The following is a 24,022-nucleotide window of genomic DNA, read 5'->3' as shown; positions in this document are numbered from 1 at the left end:
AAGGAAGTAGGTTACAGTACGCTTGTTCGCCCAGTGCTTGAATACTGCTCAGCAGTGTGGGATGCGTACCAGATAGGGTTGATAGAAGAGATAGAGAAGATCCAACGGAAAGCAGCGCACTTCGTTACAGGATCATTTAGTAATCGCAAAAGTGTTACGGAGATGATAGATAAACTCCAGTGGAAGACTCTGCAGGAGAGACGCTCAGTAGCTCGGTACAGGCTTTTGTTGAAGTTTCGAGAACATACCTTCACCGAGGAGTCAAGCAATATTGCTCCCTCCTGCGTATATCTCGCGAAGAGACCATGAGGATAAAATCAGAGAGATTAGAGCCTACACAGAGGCATACCGACAATCCTTCTTTCCACGAACAATACGAGACTGGAATAGAAGGGAGAACCGATAGAGGTACTCAAGGTACCCTCCGCCACACACCGTCAGGTGGCTTGCGGAGTATGGATGTAGATGTAGATGTAGAACTGCCCAAAAACCACATCCAGGCTGGTCGACACACCTATCCTCAACGTTAATCCACCATGTAGATTCAATCTGGGGCTGGCACAACTCCCTGTCCCAGAAGTGGCACGAACACATGCAGGTATCCAGGTGGGTAACTCGAGATGGTGTAATGTAACACTGAAATCAATTTTAAATGCAATACGATCTACAATAACCGCTGAAGGTGACATGATTACTACACAAAGATATAGCAACAGCTGTCATCCCACAATCTATTGGAAGATGGATGGATGGAAATCCTGCACTTGGAAAGAGAACTTGATGCCACTGATCCAGGTTACACTCCAAGTGTTCCCTTGCCCACCTCCTGCATACACCATGGTGCTATGGGGTGTGTAATGGAAGCCTAGAGGCCAAATTGATTGTGTGAAGACAGTTACTACTGTCTGCATTGACAGAGCCTTCCCAATTGCCTCCTTGAAAGCATTATGCATTTCTTTTGCATTATTCTCAGGGTACCTACAAGCCATAATTTGTATGTAGTGTTCATCAGCTGGTGCTGTTAAGTGACCACTCTGAGGCATATCGTCACCATTATGTTTCTCACAATAGTGGCTATTTGTTCAAATGATATCACTGTGGTGTATGTCAGTTCCCAGGCAACTTCCCATGTTGATGACCCTTCTTGCCTTAGTCACAATACAAGCAAGCTTGAAATGACTCTGATCACTGTCCTATTCTGGAGACAAGGCAAACATTACTAAACTGCACTGATAATGATGGTTTCCTTACACCTCTATTATACCAGAAGCTATTCACAGCAATTTCCTGTCGTCAAAAAAGTTTGAGAGAGGTTTGCATTACATAACACAAATTATGCAAATCATGAGAGTGGGCCAAAACTTTTTTTATGCAGTGAACATGTTTCAACAATTTCCTTATTTGTCCACACAAAGCCACCTATCTCGATAGATTCAGTACTTTTGAGGTGGAAACTTGATCACCAGCAAATGCTCTTCATCTCGTGTTTCCCTTCACTTGCTCTTAATTTACACTGCAATTTCACAGATTATTCAACACTGTATTTATCCACCACCCACAAATTCTCATTTTAATACCTAATGCTATGTCCCATTTTTATTCATTCCTGTAAATAATGGGACCAATCACGGCGTAGAAATAGTAAGACACTGGACTTCGATTGAAGAGGATGGCGATGCAAACACTCTTCTGACCACCCTGATTTAGGTTTTCAATGGTTTCTTTAAATAAATTAAGTCAAATAAGAGGAGGGTTTCTCTGAAACTGACACAGCTAATTTCCTTACCCCGTCAAAGCTCGTTTTCCATCTCATGACCTTGTACACACCAGAACAGTGAAGCCTACTCTTCCAGCCTTCTCCCCCTTTTTTGATAAAGATATTTTAATCCTCTGATCACTTCCAGATATTGTCCTTATCTTCATTCAGGACTCTCATACAATTTGATCAAATGATATTTACATCTATTACTTTTGCTCTAGCCACCAAAGTATGTCTCACTTGTGATTTGAGTGCTCTTGTTGTTAAGTGTTCAGTCTCCTCTGGCTGTATTTCATAAATTATGTCTAGCTCTTTTCTTATTCCCTTGTCTTATGATTGTAATTCTTACATCATCTCTGGTCTTCCTTATATTTCAATTTGGTTCCCAAAGGCACAAACTATGGTTGAGTATTATGTATCCTTGTCAGTGAAATGATGATGCTCTCATTATATTGAAAGAAAAGTACTGTTGTGTACATATTGAAGCTGTCCTTAAGAGCAACGTTTACTCATCAGAAGCCTCCACAGTTAGTGTATTTGATTTATATTCATTAATTCTGCACAGTTTTTGGAAGTAATCATTTTTACAAATGGCTATATTAACTACACTGAGTTTTCTGGTACTATTAGTAATTTAGCGCTCTCTCTATTTCAAAGGAAAGATCAATTGTACTTGTGTGCCTAGGCGAGATTTCCCGAAACCTCATGGAATATTCAGTACTCCGGGAAAACTTCAAGAATCACATCAGATACCTCCTTGGGGAGGCGATGGCATTACAAATCCAGAGGTTGGACAAGCTATGAACTAAGTGAGGGAAATAGTTAAGCTGTCTGTGTTTTTTACTGAAGTATCAGGACAATGGCCTTATTCCGAAGTTTTCCAGAGTGAGACATTTCATCCAGAGGGCTGCTGCAAAATTCATTAGACGAAAGGCAAGCCTAGCACTAGAGGAGGAGAGGATCCATTGTACTGATCGTGAACTGGATGCTATATCGAAACAGCTGTTTCATCTGCATATGGAGATTGCATTCAGCCTGCCATCACTTTCATGGGCATGGGTTGACAGCATGACCTGGGCAAAATCTGACTGGGTCCATAAGGAGTCTACAAGTAGACAGTTTTCGAAGTTCGCTGGCTGTTTGCAACGTTACTGCATGAAGATACTTTTCGACGCTACATGGTCAATTTAACGGATAAGGTTTTGGACAACATAACACTGTCTGTGCTTGGGAAAGGGTTGAACTTCGCCCCTACGCTGAGAACCCTGCCTTTGACTGATTTTATTAGCACTGTTAACAAAGCTGTTAGGCCTCTTCCTAGTGATGCTGCAGAAGAAATAAGCTCCACCTCGGAATAGCAACATTTCTGCAATGGAAAGGGCCGCACTACGAAAGCTATGAGAAGATCCTCCCACGGTGGTCTTACCAGTGGACAAGGGAAACACCACTGTGCTGTTGCCACTTGAGGTTTATGAACGCAAGATTTATAAATTGCTGAGTGAACCAATGTACTGGAAGATTGACAAATAGCCCAAAGGGGAACGTGGATAGGAAAACATCAGCACTGCTGAATTCTTCTTCTATTCTGCAAGAAGTGGTCAAAAGACTGAGACCTCATAGGTCTGTGCCACCCACCAGGTTATATGGTCTTCTGAAGATTCATTAAAAGGAGGTTCTGTTATGGCTGATTGTCAGTAATATAGATGCCCCTCATGTACTGAGACCTTTTGTGGGGAAGTGCACACATCATGTTTGCAACTCAGCTGTCTTTATCAATAGACTGAAGTCACTTCAACTCAGTGAAACTGACTTACTAGGGAACTTCGATGTCATCTCACTTTTCACTAAGGTTCCTCTTATGGACACATTTTGTCACTCATCAGCAATAAATTCACGGCTGATATATCATCACTTTTTCATCATGTCCTTTCCCCGATCTACTTTTTATCTAACAAATAATATTTTGAGCAGACTGATTGTGTTGCCTTGGGCAGTCCTCTCTTCCCATTGGTAACAAATTTTTAATGGAAGACTTTGAGGAAAGGGCTCTTGATTCAGCAGAACTTAAACCAAGAGTCCTCTGGTGATATGTAGATGACACTTTTGTAGTGTTGCCCCATGGCAAAGGAGAACTGTCAGGCTTCTTGCAACATCTGAACTCAGTCCGCAAGAATATCCAATTTATGACAGAAATACAGAAGGATGGTTGCTTCCGTTTTTGGACATATTGGTTACTAGGAAAGTGGATGGGTCATTAGAGCATTCTGTCTACCATAAGCCCACACATATTGACCCTCATCTCCAAGCGTCAAGCTGCCATCACCCTTCACAAACTACCGGCATCCTTAGAATGTTGGTTCACCAGGCTCATGTTGTTTCTGATGGAGACAGTCTTACAAAGGAGCTAGAACATCAACAGTCAGTGTTCAAAGATAATGGTTACTCTCCACATCAGATTAGCACAGTGCTAAGGCAGAAGAAACATGACCAGCCACCACATCAAGAAGATAAGGAGCTGTTCAAGTCCAGGATGTTCCTTCCATACGTTGGCAACCTTTCGTCTAAAGTAGGCAGGATTCTAAGGAAACACCAAGTTAAAGTAATCTTCCGGCTACTGGCAAAGATTAGTGCCCTTCTTAGTTCGGTAAAAGACGATCTGGGTCTGCGGGAGGCCAGGATTTACAAAATTCCTTACTAGTGTGTCAAAGCTTACATAGATCAGATGATACACACAGTACACAAAAGATGTATACAACATGAGCACCACACTTGCCTTTCACAGCCCAGTAAGTTGTCCATAGCTGAGCATTGTATTTCCACAGGACACCCTATGGATTATTATGCCACAAAAATCTTGGCTCCAGTGAGAACTTTTTGGGATTCAGTAATTAAAAATCTGTGGAAATATGTCTAGCACAAAATATTATAAATCCTGATGGGGGCTTTCAACTGGACAAGGCTTGGGACCCGGTGATTTTTCTAATTTCTTCTGAGAGAAAACAGTTTGTTCATAATGACACATCTGGCGAAATCTGACATCTGGGTTTGGTGACACGAGCACGCATTCCGACAGAGGGCGGACATGTAGTTACACCTTTACACATGTGTCTGCACTCAGCAGATAGAACAGTATTTGCAGAGGCCATGGATTTCGATAGAGGATGCTCCTGTGATGGCTGCCAATGTGCATGCTTGCATTTCCTTGCCAATTTTTGCTATAAATCCAACGCCAGGAACTTGCAGTCTCCAGTGGTGGACACTCATCTGAAGATGGCTGGATAGTTGCCAGCCAAAATATTGTGGCAAAAAGTCAACATGATCTCGCTGCAATTCTGAAACCTCATAGAATATTCAGTACACTGGAAAAACTTCAAGAATCACATAGAGTCAGATGATGGAATATTCAATATGTCAGAAAAAGTTACAGAATCACATAGAGAAGGGTATGATCTATTTTAAATGAATAATTAAGACTATGAAAGCAAGTACAGCATTTCTTGATTGCTGACAAAGTCAAAAGTGAAAATTAATTTAAGAGCGATCTTGGGATTGCTTTAACAGAATTCAGTTGGTTGGTTCATTTGGGGGAGGGGACCAAACAGTGAGATCATCGGTCCCATTGGTTTCGGGAAGGAAGTCTGCCGTGCCCTTTCAAAGGAACCATCCTGGCATTTGCCTGAAGCGACTTAGGGAAATCGCAGAAAACCTAAATCAGGACGGCCAGACGTGGGTTTGAACTGTTGTCCTCCCGAATATGTGTCCAGTGTGCTAACTACTGCACCATCTCACTCAGTTTTAACAGACTTCAACTGATTGTGTGTGTCAGTTTGTTAATATGCATGATATGAGGAGCGATCAAAAATTTCTGAGAATTTCAATACTGTACCCAAACAAACTTCTGCCACTAGGTACCTCCAGTTGTGTGTTTCAACTGTCAGTCTGCAATGTGATATCATTGGCAGTGCCATGTGTAAACACTGTTGTTGATTTCTTCACATAGTGTTCTACTGTGTCTGCAAATTTTGAAATGGCTGACTTGAAGCACAATGGATCTGCTGTAAGTTTTAAGCTCGATGAAACGAAACCTGAAACCCACCACTTGACGATCAAGCTTTTGGTAAGCATGCTTTGAGCCAAGCATAAAATATTTGACTGGTTTAAGCAACTGAAAGATGACCAGGAGTCTGTGGAGGGTGAAAAATACTCAAGCTGAGGATCAACATGCACAATTACAGAAACAATTGTGAAGGTGCATGAAGTGATCCCCAAGGACAAAAGGCAGACAATCTTTGATGTTTGTGAAATTGTTGGAATTTTGTGAAAATGCATTCTAGTCGATGAACTGAATGAGAGAAATTGCAGCACGGTTTGTTCCTTGTCTTTTTAATGCCAGCCAGAGACAGGTTGAGGTGGGCACTGAACTTCAAACAACAGTTAAAGATGACACAAATTTTCTGTCCAAGGTCATAACTGCGTATGAATCGTGGATGTACAATTATGGCATGGAAACAAAACAGCAGTACTAAAAATGGAAGACTCCAACAACTCCACAGTCCAAAAAAGCAAGTTCACACAAGCCAGTCAATGCTATTACTACTGCTACTACTACTACATTCATGGAATTGTCCATAAGGAATTTCTTCCATATGGTCAGACAGTCACAGGGCAGTTCTACTGCGCTGTTTTAAAAAGACTGGGAGAAGGTAATAGGTGCAAAAAGCTCGGAAGATGGAGGAACAAAGGCTGGAAAAACATGCACGTCCAAAACAAAACAGCAATCGGAGCAGTGGGATGAAGTAGATGCCATTTGCCAGAAATTTTATGGTCAATATTTCCTGGGATGCAGTGGTTCTTCTTCTTGATTAAAGTTATATACATGGTTAATACTATGCAAATCTACTGAATCAATTGCCTGACAAAAGTAAAAATCAAGTTCCATGAAGAAAATTTACATGCTTGCAAAGGTGCTTTGACAGTGTGAAGACTAGGGCTTTTGTGTGTGACTTGTTGGAGCATCCATCTGCTTCATCAGATTTTTTTTTTTAATTTCAGACTTTTATGGCGAAGAGGTTACAACAGCTATACATGAATATTTTACAGACCTTCAATATCTGAACTTCTGTGATACAGTCTATTGACTAGGAACAGGTTGCCTAAATTACACTGAAAAAGAGGAGAACAATGTCAAAATATATGTGCATTTGCTACTTAAAATAAATACAGTAGTCCATGTCAAGACATGAACTTTTTCATCTTGGCTTAATGTTTGTGTCATCTGGAACAGGAAGAAGTAAGTAAATAGTAACCAGACAGATCTCTACAGCTGAAATGTAAATAGGTTTCTATGTCCAATTTAATCTATCTTTCTCCACTCACTCTCTTTTTTTTTTTTTGGGGGGGGGGGGGGGAAGCAGACTAATGTGTGGGCATATAAAAAGTTCAAATGAGTGATTGCATGTGTGACAAAAAATAGGCATTAAATGACTTGGACAAAAGTTGGTGAAAATGTCAACTACAGTGAGTCATGCCCACCAGTACAGTGCTAAGAATGAATTGACTGGTTTATTACTTCACTAATATAGTTGAAAACTTGCTCATGACTCCCCAAATGAAACTATGAGTTCCTATCTTATTATGAAAACATTGGTTCAAATATGAAATAGCATTCACTTTCACACAAATGTATACAAAATCATTTTTATTAAAAATCTGTACCACTTTTAAAAGGTCACAGAAAGCTATCAGTATTTTGTGGCTCCACTGAACAGTCTGTAGCTGCAAGAAGACTAATGCAGTACTGTTCAAAGAAAAAGAACCATGAAGATAAGATCAGAGAGACTAAGCCCTTTACTAAGGCATACAGAAAGTCATTTTTTCCCTCGCTCTTTTTGTGAGTAGAACAGAAAAGGAAATGACTAGTAGTGGTACACGGTACCCTCCACCATGCACCATAATGGTAGCTTGTGGAGTACATATGTAGATGTAGATGCAGATGCAAGGCTCTAAACTACAGCCCCTGAAAGTGATTTTTTGAATTTGTAAATGTTATAAGAAGAGCAACAGGAATAATGTCAGAGAGATTAAAACTGGAAATAGAAGACAATGTTTACTAATGTTACACCTGATTACTAAGAATTTTGACAATGAATAATTACCTAAAAGAAATAACACAATTTAGTTGTAGAAAAATATGTAGTATTTAAAGAAACCACAACATTTTCAGAGAAAGAGAGAAGAAGAGGAGAAGGAGAGCACATAATTTCAACAAGCACACCTATTTGAAGATGATAAACACAAATAAAATTAATGCTACACAAATAAACAGCAGAAAATGATAAACTGGTTGAGTCAAATTTCACAGCAGGTATGTAACATGGCTGTCTCTGGATGTATAACTGACAATTTCATGAGTCACATAGTTTGGAACAATGACTTGCAAACTGTACTTATTGAAGTAAAAATACCAGCTCAATGGAGACTGTACAAGTAATAAGTGGTGAGCCATCGTGTTGCAAGAACAGGAATTTGCCACCCCATGAGTCACAAAGACAGAAAGTGCATTACCCATGGAAGATTGTTGGGACACAACAAACTGGTTTTAGTTATCACCAGATAGCCACACATATGGGTCTAGTTATCAATACCTTAATGCAGATACTGCTAAGTTAAGGATTATACCATAAACAATGTAAATATGGTAATGAAAAATCACACTTGTCAAATAGCTGATGTGTCGAATGGTTGATATGTGCATAAACAAGACTGAAAACATAACTGAGCTTTTGGACGAGTTGTCCTCCATAGCTAACACATTACACATACGCTTGTATGCTCCAAAGAAGCTGGGGACAATGCCTGCAGTAGGGTAGCTGATGACTAGTTCATACTGCCTTCAGTGTGGCCCACAATACAGACTTTGTCATCAATTTCATGGGTGCAGCTAACCCTGAATGGAAGCCTTGTCTTGCAGGTTGGGAGTTGAGCACATTGTTAATATCCCTGGCTTGTAAAAGCCTATCATCACAAACAGCCCTTAAGAAGAGAAACTATGCCAAGAAACATGGATGTGAATATAACCATACCTAAATTTGGAATATGTGGATGATTATTGTAGATAGGAGTCACGAACAGTGTTGCTGAAGAGACACTTGGGTATGGAATGGGAGTTGTTGCACTTTGAGAATTTAGTTGGAAAGGAAGTACAGAGATACATACATAGAAATTCTCTCTGTATTACCCAGGAAAAGAGAGTTTGGGATTGGGTTTATAGTGTACAAAGACAGTTTTAGATCTGTTGTAACTTTTACTCCATATAATGGAGAATGATGTATTGTATGTATCAAAGGGAAACTTCATAATGTAACCTTCATGGATACATATGCCTCAACAGAAGATTCATATGATGATGTGGAAGATTGTTTTCATGATTGACAGCAGGACGTTTGTGATAAAATACCTAGATATGACCTCAAAGCACTCTTTGGTGTCTGTAATACCAAACTGAGGAAGGAAGAGGCTTTTAGAAGTGTGTTCTGAGAGGAAAGTCTGCACGATTAAACCAGTAATAATGCTCTGAGGGTTTCCCAGTATGCTTCAGTGAACAACTTAAAAGGGCAGCAAGTACCCGCTTCATCAGAAAAAAAAAAAAAAAAAAAAAAAAAAAATCTACATAGAGACCAGACATGAATTAAACAAACCAAATAGATCATGTGTTGGAATCAAAAGATGGGCATCTAGTATGGAAAATGTGCGCACTTTCAGAGGAGTGTAACGCCGCTACCCTTTGGACGCAAAAATGAAAAATATAAATCTATTCCCCAGCCCCAAGCCCAAGATCCAAATTTCATAAAAAGAAAAACAAAGTCCCTCTGTACTAACACTGCATGACTAGTAGCAAGTAGACTGAAAAGAAAGTAATATAAAAAGAAATAGAAAGGAATCTTGGTAGCAAAGTAACTTAATATTTTGAAAAAGAATAAAAAAGAAACAGAATGCATTCGTTTCAAGATAAAATAATAGTAGATCGCAAAGTAGCAGACTTGTAGATCACGGAGTATTAAACTGAAAGAGGTAAATCAGCAACTTTGAAAATATCTTTGAAGTAATTCAAGCTTGGAAAATAACTGAATATATTGTCTTAATTTGATTTTTATCAACAAAAGACTGAATACAACAATGCAATAGACAATTAATAGTTCAACTGATAGGAAGTGATTAACAGTGCAAACTGTGAGGAACATACCCAAACTGCGTTAAAGTAAATAGTGTGATCTGGATATTACTGTAAACTCTTTGGCTGAATTCACACAACTAATTCCACCCATCAGAAAGAAAGGTTACTTCTTTAAGACAATTACAGGATGTGCATAGACTAGAATAAACCAACATAAAGTGAATTTACAGTGTTTGACATTTCTTTCAACCAATTTAATATTACGTGTTCATGAAACATTTATCTGTGCGACAACATAGATTATCAACAGAGCACAGCATTCACAGATATTCTTTGGCGCTCTAGAAAGTTATCGTACTGATTCAGACTATTTAGCTCATGCGAATTGTAAACTTTCACAGATAAAGTGTGGGTGTATATAGGCTGTAATCATGATTAGGGCAATAATCTCAGTTTGTATGCATTTATGTGTAACTAGGCTCGTACACGTTGGGGAGCAAAAATTCATCTGAGTAAGCCGGTACAACCAACACGCACTCGGTGTAAATACAGTGCAGCAAGACAATTCTTTTTGTGACTTTCCTCACAAACCTTCTACCGCGAGCTAGCTGGAGCCTAGATTGATTAACAATTAATCAATATAAAAGGGGAAGTTACAGGAGCTAATAATGATTATTATGTATTTTTAGGAAAAGGGAAGGGCTTGCAATCATGAGGAGGAAACTTACCATGGCCACCAAAGGAAATAATCCTAGAGCAAAGAAATGTAACATAACACACCTGAAAGCCAGATCTATAGTCCGAGAGCATCGGAGCAGACTGAGACACAGACTACATAGAAAGAAAATATTACTTCACTAAAAATACTGTTCTTATAATGGCACATGAAATAATGGCGGAACTGAAAAGACATAAATGAAGAATGGTAGAATGACCAATAAAGACAGACACTTAAACAGAAAAAGGAAGAAAACTGAAATGCTTACAACAAACAAGATCTTATCACACAACATACAATAACAAGTTAAAGGCCTCATGAGTTTGGAGGAAGAGAAAAAAGGAGGCTATGAGGAGAAAGATACAGGAGATGGACAAACATTATGATAAAAATGGAAGCAGGTAATTTTATAACAAAATCAAAGAAGGAACTCTGGAATACAGACCTACATAACATTGTATATGGATAAAGAGGGAGATTTGCTGACAATAACCAAGATGTTCTTGACAGAGGGAGATTATTTTAATGGAATTTTGGAAGACAGTCATACTACAAGTGAGCAGCTACCATACTATGAGACGTATCTCAGTTTTTTTTCTCATTTAGGAAAAATAAAGTTATGTAATAACTATTTTGTTTGTTTGCAGGAATGTGTCTGCAGTGCTGGTAACATCCTCACACCACAATCCAATAGTGACAGTGGAAAAAGTGAAAATTAGTCACAGATCAGGTTTCAATATCTTGTAGGACATTTTGAAGACTGAAAAGGTTGCTGGCCACTGGCTTCTGTTAGTGCTCACGCCCACTCAAAAAGCCTACCAAATCGATAGAGTAGTTGAAATGTTGCAATTGTGTCAAACCAATCCAGATAACTTCTTTAGCCATCTTGTCACCATGGATGAGTGCTGTGTGCATCACTGTGACACCGACACAAAGGAACAAATTGAGCAGTGGAAAAGTGAGTTTCACGACCACTGGGCAAGATGGTGCTGGTGTGGTGCCAACAGATTATGCTCATAATGGGCAAACTATCACAGGATCATGCAACTGAACTCTCTTGACAAAGCAACAGGAGGCATTGCAAACAAAGTGTTACAGGAAGTTGCCCAAGGGGGATGGTCCATATTATTCATCACAGGGCTCAATCACACATGTTGCTTCTTTGGGTTATCAAAATTTGCCTCTCTACATTTATTCTCCTGACATAGCACCCAATGATTCTTCCTCTTTCCTCAGACAGTAAAACCACTGCATAACAGGCATTTACAGCATGACAATGAAGAGACTTTTGAAGTGGAACATTTCCTGAACAGTCACAATGCATATGTTTCCAAATGAGGTCTCTGCCAGGTCATATATAATTGGAAAATGTGTCTCACTGAAGGATGATTATGTAGAGAAGGACCCAACACCATCACAAAGTTTCATGGTCGCTGCTAGGTTTATTCAAGGTGATAATTAAAACTTTGACTATGTCCTGTATCCTGCAAACCCGAAGATAGAAGAGGCCATCTTAGCAGCAGTACTGAAATTACAGAATGGCCTAAAAAGCTAAAAAGCACCAGCAACTGATGGAACAACTGCAGAATTGTATTTTTAAAAAGGAGGGGGGGGGGGCAGTCAATCTTGTTAAGTGAATCCATTAATTTATCAAGTTGAAACTTTCTGGCAGATTAAAACTGTGTGCCCGACCGAGACTCGAACTCGGGACCTTTGCCTTTGCGGGCAAGTGCTCTACCAACTGAGCTACCGAAGCACGACTCACGCCCGGTACTCACAGCTTTACTTCCGCCAGTACCTCGTCTCCTACCTTCCAAACTTTACAGAAGCTCTCCTGCGAACCTTGCAGAACTAGCATTCCTGAAAGAAAGGATATTGCGGAGACATGGCTTAGCCACAGCCTGGGGGATTTTTCCAGAATGAGATTTTCACTCTGCAGCGGAGTGTGCGCTGATATGAAACTTCCTGGCAGATTAAAACTGTGTGCCCGACCGAGACTCGAACTCGGGACCTTTGCCTTTCGCGGGCAAGTGCTCTATCAACTGAGCTACCGAAGCACGACTCACGCCCGGTACTCACAGCTTTACTTCCGCCAGTACCTCGTCTCCTACCTTCCAAACTTTACAGAAGCTCTCCTGCGAACCTTGCAGAACTAGCACTCCTGAAAGAAAGGATATTGCGGAGACATGGCTTAGCCACAGCCTGGGGGATGTTTCCAGAATGAGATTTTCACTCTGCAGCGGAGTGTGCGCTGATATGAAACTTCCTGGCAGATTAAAACTGTGTGCCCGACCGAGACTCGAACTCGGGACCTTTGCCTTTCGCGGGCAAGTGCTCTACCAACTGAGCTACCGAAGCACGACTCACGCCCGGTACTCACAGCTTTACTTCCGCCAGTACCTCGTCTCCTACCTTCCAAACTTTACAGAAGCTCTCCTGCGAACCTTGCAGAACTAGCACTCCTGAAAGAAAGGATATTGCGGAGACATGGCTTAGCCACAGCCTGGGGGATGTTTCCAGAATGAGATTTTCACTCTGCAGCGGAGTGTGCGCTGATATGAAACTGGCGGAAGTAAAGCTGTGAGTACCGGGCATGAGTCGTGCTTCGGTAGCTCAGTTGGTAGAGCACTTGCCCGCGAAAGGCAAAGGTCCCGAGTTCGAGTCTCGGTCGGGCACACAGTTTTAATCTGCCAGGAAGTTTCATATCAGCGCACACTCCGCTGCAGAGTGAAAATCTCTTTCTGGAATTTATCAAGTTGACATGGAAGCGAAGAAAGAATCCCACAAGAACGTACACTAGGCATGATTTAATCAATACATAACGAATTGGGCAAGCCTTGCTGTTTGTATTACTGAGGACTTACCCTGTTGAATGTACCCCATAACACTTTGTCTAATATTATCTACAATAGGCCACTCTATATGCAAAAGAGATTTTGAGAGAATGGCTTCTTACCTAATAGGTCACCAACAGATCGGATATTCCCCTGAGGCAAATACATGAAATGGCATATGAATGTAATAATGAACTTCATAAACTTTATGTAGACTGTAAGTAAACTTTTGATGGTCTTAACATGACAAAAATGCCAAATGATATGTTATTACTGAGTACATAGCATTTAAGTATGTCTCACTCATTCAAGCAACCCTGGCTGGTTCCATGGTGGCAGTGCAACTGGATGCTGAATGAAATACTTGGTTTGGCATCAGTACCAGAGTAAGGTTGGAGGACACCCTTTCTACCATTATTTTCAACCTGACACTGGAGGCAGCTATTTGGGAACTCCAAATATCTAATTATAAAGTTACAAAGCCTACTCAGATATTACCATGCACCTGTGATGTGGCGATTATTAATAGAAGAGGCTCATCAGAGAGAACAATGGATGAGCTGAAGGGATCCTTACAACTAGGGGGCTTTGTAATCATGAAATGAAGACCAAGTACATAATGTTCACCATGAAGGAAAATGACAATCTGAATAAGTTATCAGCAGCATGCTTCAGGATTGAACATGTACAGAACTTTGAATGTCTGGGATCTAATATTAATAAGATTAATTCATGGCAACTGAAATAAAATGTTGCATCTTAAGTAGTAATAGAAGTTTCCACATGTTTAAGAAGTTATTGGCCTCCAGGATATTACACAGACAGATTAAACGACAGGTATACAAGGTCATGATCAAGTCAGTCAGAACCTATAAATGTGAAATATGTACACAAAAAAGTCACAGTGGAATTAATGACATGAGCTGATAGTGGGCACTGATTTAAATTAGTTGACACTGATTTAAAGCAACGAGGAAAGTTGAAAATTTGTGCTGGCCCAGGCTTCGAACCCTGGTCTCCTGCTGAATATGCAGATGCGCTGACCACTCTGACATCTGGACACGGTGGTCATTGCAAAATGCAAAGACTACCCTAGCACACATCCCCCCAGAACCAAATTATCAACTTATCCATGTACTATAGATGTAGTGCTCCTTGCCAATTATCCTCATTAATTATGACATTCTGCTGTTTCCCACAAGAGTTCAAGTGATGTGTACATCTGCACTGAAGTGATCAATTGGTGATCCTCACCTTAATTAAACACAATGTGATCAAAAGTATCCGGACACCCCAAAAACATAAGTTTTTCATATTATGTGTACTGTGCTGCCACTACTGCCAGATACTCCATATCAGTGACCTCAGTACTCATTAGACATCATGAGAGAACAGAATGGGGCACTCGACGGAATTCACAGACTTAGAACATGGCCAGGTGATTGGGTGTTCTTGTGCCATATGTCTGTACGTGAGATTTCTACACTCCTAAACATCCCTAGGTCCACTGTTTCTAATGTGATAGTGAAGTGGAAACAAGCAGGGACATGTACAGCTCAAAAGCGTACAGGCCAACCTCGTCTCTTGATGACACACATTGCTGACAGTTGAAGAGGGTCGTAATGTGTAATAGGCAGACATCTACCCAGACCATCACACAGGAATTCCAAACTGCATCAGGATCCACTGCAAGTACTATGACAGTTAGGCGGGAGGTCAGAAAACTTGGATTTCATAGTTGAGCAGCTGCTCATAAGCCACACATCACACCGGTAAATGCCAAACGACACCTCTCTTTGTGTAAGGAGTGTAAAGATTGGACGATTGAACAGTGGTAAAACGTTGTGTGGAGTGACGAATCACGGTACACAATGTGGCGATCCGATGGCAGACTGTGGGTTTGGCGAATGCCTGGTGAACATCATCTGCCAGTGTGTTTAGTGCCAACAGTAAAATTCAGAGGTGGTGGTGTTAGGTGTGGTCGTGTTTTTCATGGAGGGGGCTAGCACCCCCTTGTTGTTTTGCGTGGCACTATCACAGCATATGCCTACATTGATGTTTTAAGCACCTTCTTGCTTCCCACTGTTGAAGAGCAATTCGGAGATGGCAATTGTAACTTTCAAGACGATCGAGCACCAGTTCATAATGCACGACCTGTAGCGGAGTGGTGACACGACAATAACATCCCTGTAATGGACTGACCTGACATGAATCCTATAGAACACCTTTGGGATGTTTTGGAACACAGACTTTGTGCCAGGCCTCACCATCTGATATTGATACTCTCCTCAGTGCAGCACTCCGTGAAGAATGGGCTGCCCTTCCCCAGGAAACCTTCCAGCACCTGATTGAACATATGCCTGCAAAAGTGGAAGCTGTCATCAAGTTTAAGGGTGGTCCAACACCATATTGAATTCCAGCATTACCAATGGAGGGTGCCACGAACTTATAAGTCATTTTCAGCCAGGTGTCCGGATACTTTTCATCACATAGTGTATATGTGGTATCAGCCCTTTTCGACATATATGATAGAACAGACAAATTTTGATACTGCAGCCATTATGAATCCAGACACAAAGGAATTAATGATGTTAGCTGCATGTGGGCACTGATTTAAATAAGTGGGGAAAGTTGAAAATTTGTGCCGGATAGGGATTCGAACCCAGGTCTCCTGCTGACTAGGTAGATGCGCTGACCACTGAGCCTTCTGGATACAGTGGTCATCGCAACTGCACGAACTACCGTAGCATGCTGTGAGTAATGAGGATAATGCATAAGGGGCACTACATCTGAAGTATGTGGATAAGCTGAGAATTTGGGTCTGATGGGAGGTGTGCTAGGTAGTCTTTGCAGCTGCAATGACCACCATGTCCAGGTGGTGCAGTGATCAGTGCATCATCTAATAAGCAGGAAACCCGGGTTCGAATCCCGGTCCGGCACAAATTTTCAACTTTCCTCATTGATTTAAATCAATGCCCACCAGCAGCTAATGTTAATAATTCCTTTCTGTGTTGATTCACAATTACCATAGAATCAAAATGTATCTGTTCTTTTGGACATGACCGAAAAAACAGACACAACACACAAAAAAGTACTGATGAGCAGCAGCTCAGAATATTTGAACACAAGGTGCCATGCAAGATCCATGGAGCAGTTCAGATCAATAACAGTACATGCAGGTCTTGAACAAATGTTAATACAAGAAGCTGACACAATAAAACACTGGAAAATGGCCTGGCTTGGACATTTTATTGGGAAGAGTGCTGAAAGAACAACAAATTTTTTTATGAATGGAGGCCAGCTGAGACAAAACAATGAGGAAGCCCCACAAAGTGGTGGACAAATAATGTGAAAGAGGATATAAAATCTCTTAGAGGATGTTGCAGAGCTGCACTGGAGGGGGGGGGGGGGGATGGAGGAAATTTTTTGAAGCAGCTAAGACCCATGCAGGATTTTCCTGAGGATGAGGATGAGGAGGAGGAGGAGGAGGAGGAGGAGGAGGAGAAAAAAAATGAAGCCCAGTAATTACCACCCGTACATTCATGCCATGCCAATAAGTCTCTCCCATACAATCTGGCAACCTGAGGATGGCACATCTACAGGAATGAGGAATCCTTTGCTCTGTATGCTGAAGAGGTAACTAACACATTCACCGACAGGCTTAACCCTCAAAATCTAGTCTGGAAACAGAATTCCTGTGCCATATCCTCACACACATCCCTAATCCTCCAACCACCCTCAGGAACAAGCTGCAAAGGAGCACCCTCCTTATCACGCAATACCATCCTGAACAGAAATAAATCAAGTGTATCCTTCAACAGTGCTTTGACTATTTATTATTGCACTTAGAAATGAGAAACATCCTTCCCACCTCACTCCAGTGCCCATCCAATATATGAACTATAGTGTTCCATCATTACGTCACATCTATTTCCAATCCTCTTGTCACATGGGTCATGTCCCTGTGGAAGACCAAGATGCAAGACGTCTATGTAGCCACCCAGCTTATCCTACTGCAGTCACTTTCCTATCCTGTGCACTTGCTGCCTTAAAATTTGCTTGTCTGTCAGTAAATGCCAATGACAATTGACTGCTGAACCACATATTCACAACTGAATCACAAACTCAAAGAGTACTTAAATAGTTGTAAATACATCAAACTTTAGTTTGTGTATAGCACGTTTGATGACATCCTTGTGAATGAACCTGATGCACGTGTGCAGAGAGGCTAGTCGGTCTAAGAATATTTGGGAATTTAGTGAAAAAAAGTTATTTCAAAGGCCTCAACCAAGTCTTTACAAACACTCTCCCAATACAGCTTCAGTCAGTCCCTGCCCCCCTTTCAGGAAAGGACTGATTGAATCCAGAATAAGTTGTCGAACTGGACATCACATCACTTTTCCGGCATCTCTGCTGAATGAACTGGAGATTCCGTGCCACCATTTAGCCAACACGGACCGTGGGAGATGGATCACTTGTGTGGTTGCTAGAGGGTCCCGCAGCACAGAGGACAGTTGTGACTTACTCTTCAGTTCCTGTGGTTGAACAGAGCAAACTCTCTTCTGCTCAAGTCTCCGTACAGGGCAGATGGCTCCTGCCATCTACCCCTGGCTCTGTTCACCAGGACCAGCAACCAACCTCATGAATGTGAATCAACACCTCTTTTGCTCCCTTTCTCCAAGTAGTTAGGCCCAACTCATAAACTGGCAATCACCCTCTGATCTCTGCCCCCACAGCAAGCCCCTTTCTGTATACTGTCACTGACCATATATTCATAGTTTTCTTTAAGTAACTCTTAATTTGCCAAATCTCTCAACACCCACCTATTCCACTCTGTACCCTGTACAAATTGGTGTCAGAAGTGGCATCCTAACCCACATTTTGGTCTGAAAGGAGGTTGTAAAATTTCCAGTTCATGTTAAATGTTGTGTGGTGGGGTGGGTGGTGTGATTTAGGGGAGGGGACCAAACAGCGAGGTCATCAGCCCCATCAGATTAGGGAAGGATGGGAAAGGACGTCGACTGTGTCCTTTCAAAGGAATCATCCCAGCATTTGCCTGAAGCAATTTAGGGAAATCACGCAAAACCTAAATCAGGATGGCAGGATGCAGGTTTGAACTGCCGTCCTCACGAATGCGAGTCCAATGTGCTAACCACTGCGCCACCTCGCTTGGTTGTTGTGTGGCCCATCAGAAATATTCACCACTGTTATTTCGTCGTGACCCGGGCACTGCAGAGTAATCCAAAGTGAGTCACGTCAGCACATTCCCACCATTCCTGGAGCAAAGTGTAGCATGCTGCTCACAGCCTTTTTGCCAGCCAGTGCAGCCACATGCAGGAGGTGCTCCAGCTTGCACCATGTCAGGTGCATTTGACTGCTGCAAAACTGTGCGCTGTGCTGTCACCAAGCCATCCACACGCATGGAGCGTGCAAAAACACACAGTGCATTTGAGCCACTCCTGAGGCCTCGCCAAGCACACAGACGCAATCTACGGTTGGTGCGGCTCACCTGCCGCTGCTGCTGCTGCTGCTGCTGCTGCTGCTGCTGCCCAAAGGCATTGCCCATCAGCGGAGTGGCACATCGCTGGCCACACTGCCTTCCCACTGTGCTGCCTGCCAGCCCTGCCTGAGAGCATCGCTGGAGCCACATCGCGCCACAGCTGGATCTGTCAGCCAAGCTGCCAGAACTGTGTGCCAGGCTGTTCACCGTCGGTTATGCTGTGGCCCCCATAAAGATCAGCATTGTGTCGCCCTCACATCAGCAGCACTGTTCTGCTACTTTCTGTGTCCACGTGGCCTGGCTACCCAGTCATTGAAGCAGCCCATCTGCACAGCTTGAGGTCTATCTTAGACACCGGTGGCTCCATCTTTGTCATCGTGCAGCCAGCCGTCCCCACCGCCTGTGCAGCTACCACACGAGTACCGTGTGTGTACGGCCCACAGCCACACCCACCTACCACTGCCCTCTGCGCATCAGAGGTATGGTAAGTATTGCTATGTACTAGGGCACTGTAATGTTTAGAATGAAAAGGGACTCTCAGACCCTGAAATTATAGTTTTAAATGGACAATCATATTGTTTAGTGTTAAATTTTCCATGTTACTCGGTTATTACATCTGTGTTTGGAGGTGTTTTTACTTAGTGGAATGATTCAAAATTTAAACTTTTGTTTCAGTGTAGTTACAATGAGGTATGATGAATGCATATTTGTTTCCAGATAAGCACTTCAGACGTATATTGGTGTGACGATTAATGCATGTGTGATTTACACAAATACTTCCATTTAAACAGTGTGCTGCAGTGAGTTTCTTATCACAGTTTTAAGCATCATTGTTGTTGGAGTATTACATTTATGTTGATTTCTGATGTCCACTTTTCATATTTAGTTGACGGTTGACATATGGAAATATGATGAGAAGTTTGTAGATGTATATTTCTGAATGTTATGTGCTAAGATAACTCCAGGGTAGAGTTTTCTGCTCATAGCTCTTCATGACATTTCTTTCTGTTTCATTTTTATGTCGTGATACATGCTACTTCTTTCATCTTTCCTATCAACACTCCCTACAGTCGATGGAATTAGTGTGCTGCGTTGTGGGCACCTTGATGTTACCAGGCGTAAGAGCTTTAGAGACCGTGCAAACCTCTTTTACGCAAAAAAACTGCATCTACATTGGTGCACCACAGAAAGAGACAAACCATAAGGCTTGATGGTAGAAAGTTGTTACTGCACGACCAGACACAGATTCAAAACCCAACTGGATTCTGATAATCTTGGTAGTGTTTATCAGGTTACTTGTGGGACTAAGCAACTTTAGGCCACAATTGCATACAGAGTTGTATTTACACTATAATCACTTGTGTTGCTGAAACCGCTAGGATGCTGTGCGTTATGCTGGATAGCAGAACAAAAGGACTTACTTTTTACCCACTCCCCTTTCCTTCATTTTCCTCATACCTTCCTTTTCATTATGAGGAATATTGTAACTGGTGAACTGAATGCTTGCACTTATACTGTATCTGGTAGAAGGTTAATTATTTGATGTGTACTGAGATTGCTGTAGGTAAGAGTCGAAGTTGCCACATGATGAGTCAGAGTACTGCTTGTATGGCAGAAAAAGTTGTGCTGATTGCTACCTGAGCCACATCAGAAGCTAATACTGAGCCTCCAAAGCAAGAAGCAGCTCTGAACATTATAGAGAAATATATGTTTAGTTGGAATACAGTATTTTCTGAAGACCATGCCTCCATTACCATATGTTAAGGTGATGTGTAGTTATGTAGTCCATGAGAGATGTAAATGCTCTTGTGCTGAATATTATTAAGTGAATTATTTTCTACTGTTATTGACAAAGAACAGTGAAGGTTAGATGAGTAAATTGTTAATTCTGCATTAGCGAGACTCCAGTCTAACAATAAGAATTTATTTTTGATGTTAACTAAAACAATTACTTACTTTGTAAATTTGATTACTGATTACATACTGGAACTTCTACCTTGTATTCCATTACGTTTGAGGCATTTTTTGGTGGGGTGTGGGAGGGGCGGGGGGGGAGGGGGAGGGAGCGGGACTACATCAGAAGTAGGTCCTCTTGGAAAATTTCAAAAAAATGATTTTTTTGTTTAAAATGTTCTCTGGGGTGTCTACTTCATTGTGGTATTCATCCCAAGTTTTCCAGAAACTCCTTTATCAAGTTACTAAGTGATTTGTGAAAAAGTGTCTCCAAAAACTATTCACGGTGTGGAAAAAAAGAGTGTCAACATAATGGCCAATGTAGCACCACGCAATTTCAATGACTGCCTAAAATGCATTACGGAAATTTTGAAAGTGCATCAATTTGAGATTGGACCAACCTGTCACAACTTCTGCACAAAAGTACGCAAAAAGTGTGCAGAGCGAGCAGAGCAATGGATGACAAACTACTACAGAGGCCCACAGGACCACCATGGCCAAGAAGAAGATGGAGGAGGACCACCACCTTTTGAATCTGAAGGATTGCTGTACGGTCCAGGGATCGAAATGTGTTTTTCTTGAAACAGTATTTTTCAAACTGGTGTGAAACATAACTTTAGGATGGTAAATATGATTTTATTGGAATTTGATGTCTGCATTCTAACTGAATTCTCTATCCGCATGTGGCCATTTTGTGATATCCTCAAAAGTATATTTTCAGTGCACATTTTTGTTTCAACTTTTTGGGCAAAAACAAAGTCTTTTTTAAACACATTACCATTTTGTTAGAACACAATATTTTCCAATTATCTTATATGTGCTGACAGAAAATATATTTAAAATGAGTTATGCCAAATTACTTTGTTACAGGTCCAATAGGAGGGCTTTGTGAATTCTGACCGATGGCTGGTGTACCGGCTGCATGAGGTCATTCCACCTGGTGCAGCGGTTACAGGGAGCATCCAATGTGAACAAAAAGACAATTCCTTACAGACAAAAATGTAAGGAATAAAACTATATAATTAGATGTATCAATAATTCTTATTTTACTTGGGGAAAAATTATGAAAAGCACCTATTCTTTTGATTATGAATCAATATTCACACATGAACAAGTAAAACTATTATATACATGGCAAAATATGTTTACAGCTTCTCTTAAGCACAAGGCACCATAAACTGCGTTCAGCGACTGCTAAAAGCATGAATTTCTATGGAGTAATGAATGAAAGTACACTGCCATACCAAAAAATGGAAGCACCCAAGAGATATTATCAGATGTTAATGTAACTTTGTACACGTACACACAATTGGTGGGTCTCTAAATGATTATAAAGAGTAGCAATTCTCTGTGACAGGTACAATGATCATCAGAGTGTATTAGGGCTGCTCATGTTTCACGTTGTTATCAGGCCTACTAGGTTATAAAACAGGCATGGACAGCATCAGATATTGAGTGATCACTGGGAAGGACACAGAGGTGCTGCATACTCATGTGAGACAGCTTTATCAGCACAAGACAGACTTTGAAAGGGGCTTTATTACAGGTCTGCATTTGGCCAGCTGGTCAAACTGTGTAATATCCACATTTTTGAGGCATTCAGATGCGACAGTGGCCCAATGTAGAACTGGGTGTGAACATGAAGGCAGACATACTCACCGTCAAGTTTCCGGTTGAGCACATCGTAACGCATTTGCAATGGTGCGTGTCATCCGAGAACAAGTAGTGGACACTCCGTAACATTCTATGATACCTTACACCCTTACTTGGAGACTAGCTGTAGCTGGACTATGAAATTACTGTCCCCTGATAGGCTGCTGTTAACAACAGAAACATCTGTGTTTGGTATGGTGCTGTGTTCATTGAATGAATCACAGTTCTGTATTACCCCAGATGACCACCATTGATGAGTATGGTGGTGGTTTGGGAAGAGATGACATTCTTCTGATGTTTCAGAGAGGCAACAGTGGTGTTACTGCTGGTTCATGGTGTGGGGAGCCATCGGGTATGACTTCAAGACACGGCTGGTAGTGACGGCAGGAACTATGATGGCACAATGATATGTCACACATGTTTTGCATCCTCTTGCATTACTTCATGTGACAGTACCATGGTGTCACTTTTCAACAGGATAATACTTGTCCATGAACAGCATGTGTGTCTATGAATTGTCTGCATGTTGCTGACGTACACCCATGGCCAGCAAGCTCTGCAGATATATTCCTGATAGAACATGTATGGGAACTACCCAGATGTCAACCCTGTCCCAGTGTCAGTGTCCATGATATCAAGGACCAGTCACAACAGTTGCGAGCCAACTTACCTCAGGAGAGGACACAATGGCTTTATGACATTTTGTTACTACATCTACATTTTGGTTTCCAGCTTGGTAAAATGTTTCTCCTTAACCTTTTTACTAGATGTGACAATACTAATTCTTATTGTTTATGGTACCACAAAGTTCTTAAAGTCCACCACGATGCCCACTACTCTCAGGACTCGGAGCATCCACAGAAGAGTAATTCTTACATTTCAAATGCTTTTCACGCATGTTACAATTTACAGTTCTTCAGATGATGCCATAGTCAACATAATGCCATAACTTTTGCACAAAAATAAAGGAGAGTTTAATAGAAGCATAATAATCATGAAAACACACACACACACACACACACACACACACACACACACAAAATATGTCACTGGTTTGTTTGTATTTTTTTTCCCCCTAAAGTGTGTTCTTACCTCTCTTGTTCTCTGGTCTGGCTCAAATACAAGCTCTGAATACAGATGCTGCTGCTGTGAAAAACAAAACAGCTTTATTACAACTGGAAAAAATTATTAAAAGGAATTTAAATTATTAAAGAAGAAAACTATGTATTCATGCAACATTCTTAAATCAACTATACTCCAGAGGAATTCTAAATACACTTAATCTGAAGACTGAATCACGTTGCTGACACATTCTGGTCAGGTGCTATCCCTTGAGTATAAACCTTGCTTTACTGGATAAAAGGATTTTCATACTGTATCATAGGATGTCCCTGATTTCAAGCCATATGATAGGTAATGAAAGACCTGATGA

General features: G+C 41.2%; 1 protein-coding gene across 2 annotated transcripts in view; it reads right to left on the bottom strand.

The window, feature by feature from the left end:
• Positions 1 to 24,022, bottom strand: part of LOC126248010 (dynamin-binding protein-like) — a 222,855-nt gene that overhangs the window by 7,691 nt on the left and 191,142 nt on the right. Inside the window, exon 21 of one of the 2 annotated variants that reach the window (XM_049948593.1) lies at positions 23,683 to 23,733. In XM_049948593.1, the coding sequence (XP_049804550.1) occupies positions 23,683 to 23,733 (51 nt within the window). Of the gene's footprint in view, positions 1 to 23,682; positions 23,737 to 24,022 lie in introns of both variants that reach the window. The other variant, XM_049948592.1, reaches the window with a different exon arrangement.

This window comes from Schistocerca nitens, chromosome 3 (genome assembly GCF_023898315.1).
Source record: "Schistocerca nitens isolate TAMUIC-IGC-003100 chromosome 3, iqSchNite1.1, whole genome shotgun sequence".
Lineage (NCBI taxonomy): Eukaryota > Metazoa > Arthropoda > Insecta > Orthoptera > Acrididae > Schistocerca > Schistocerca nitens.
This window is presented reverse-complemented; position numbering and strand designations above follow the sequence as displayed.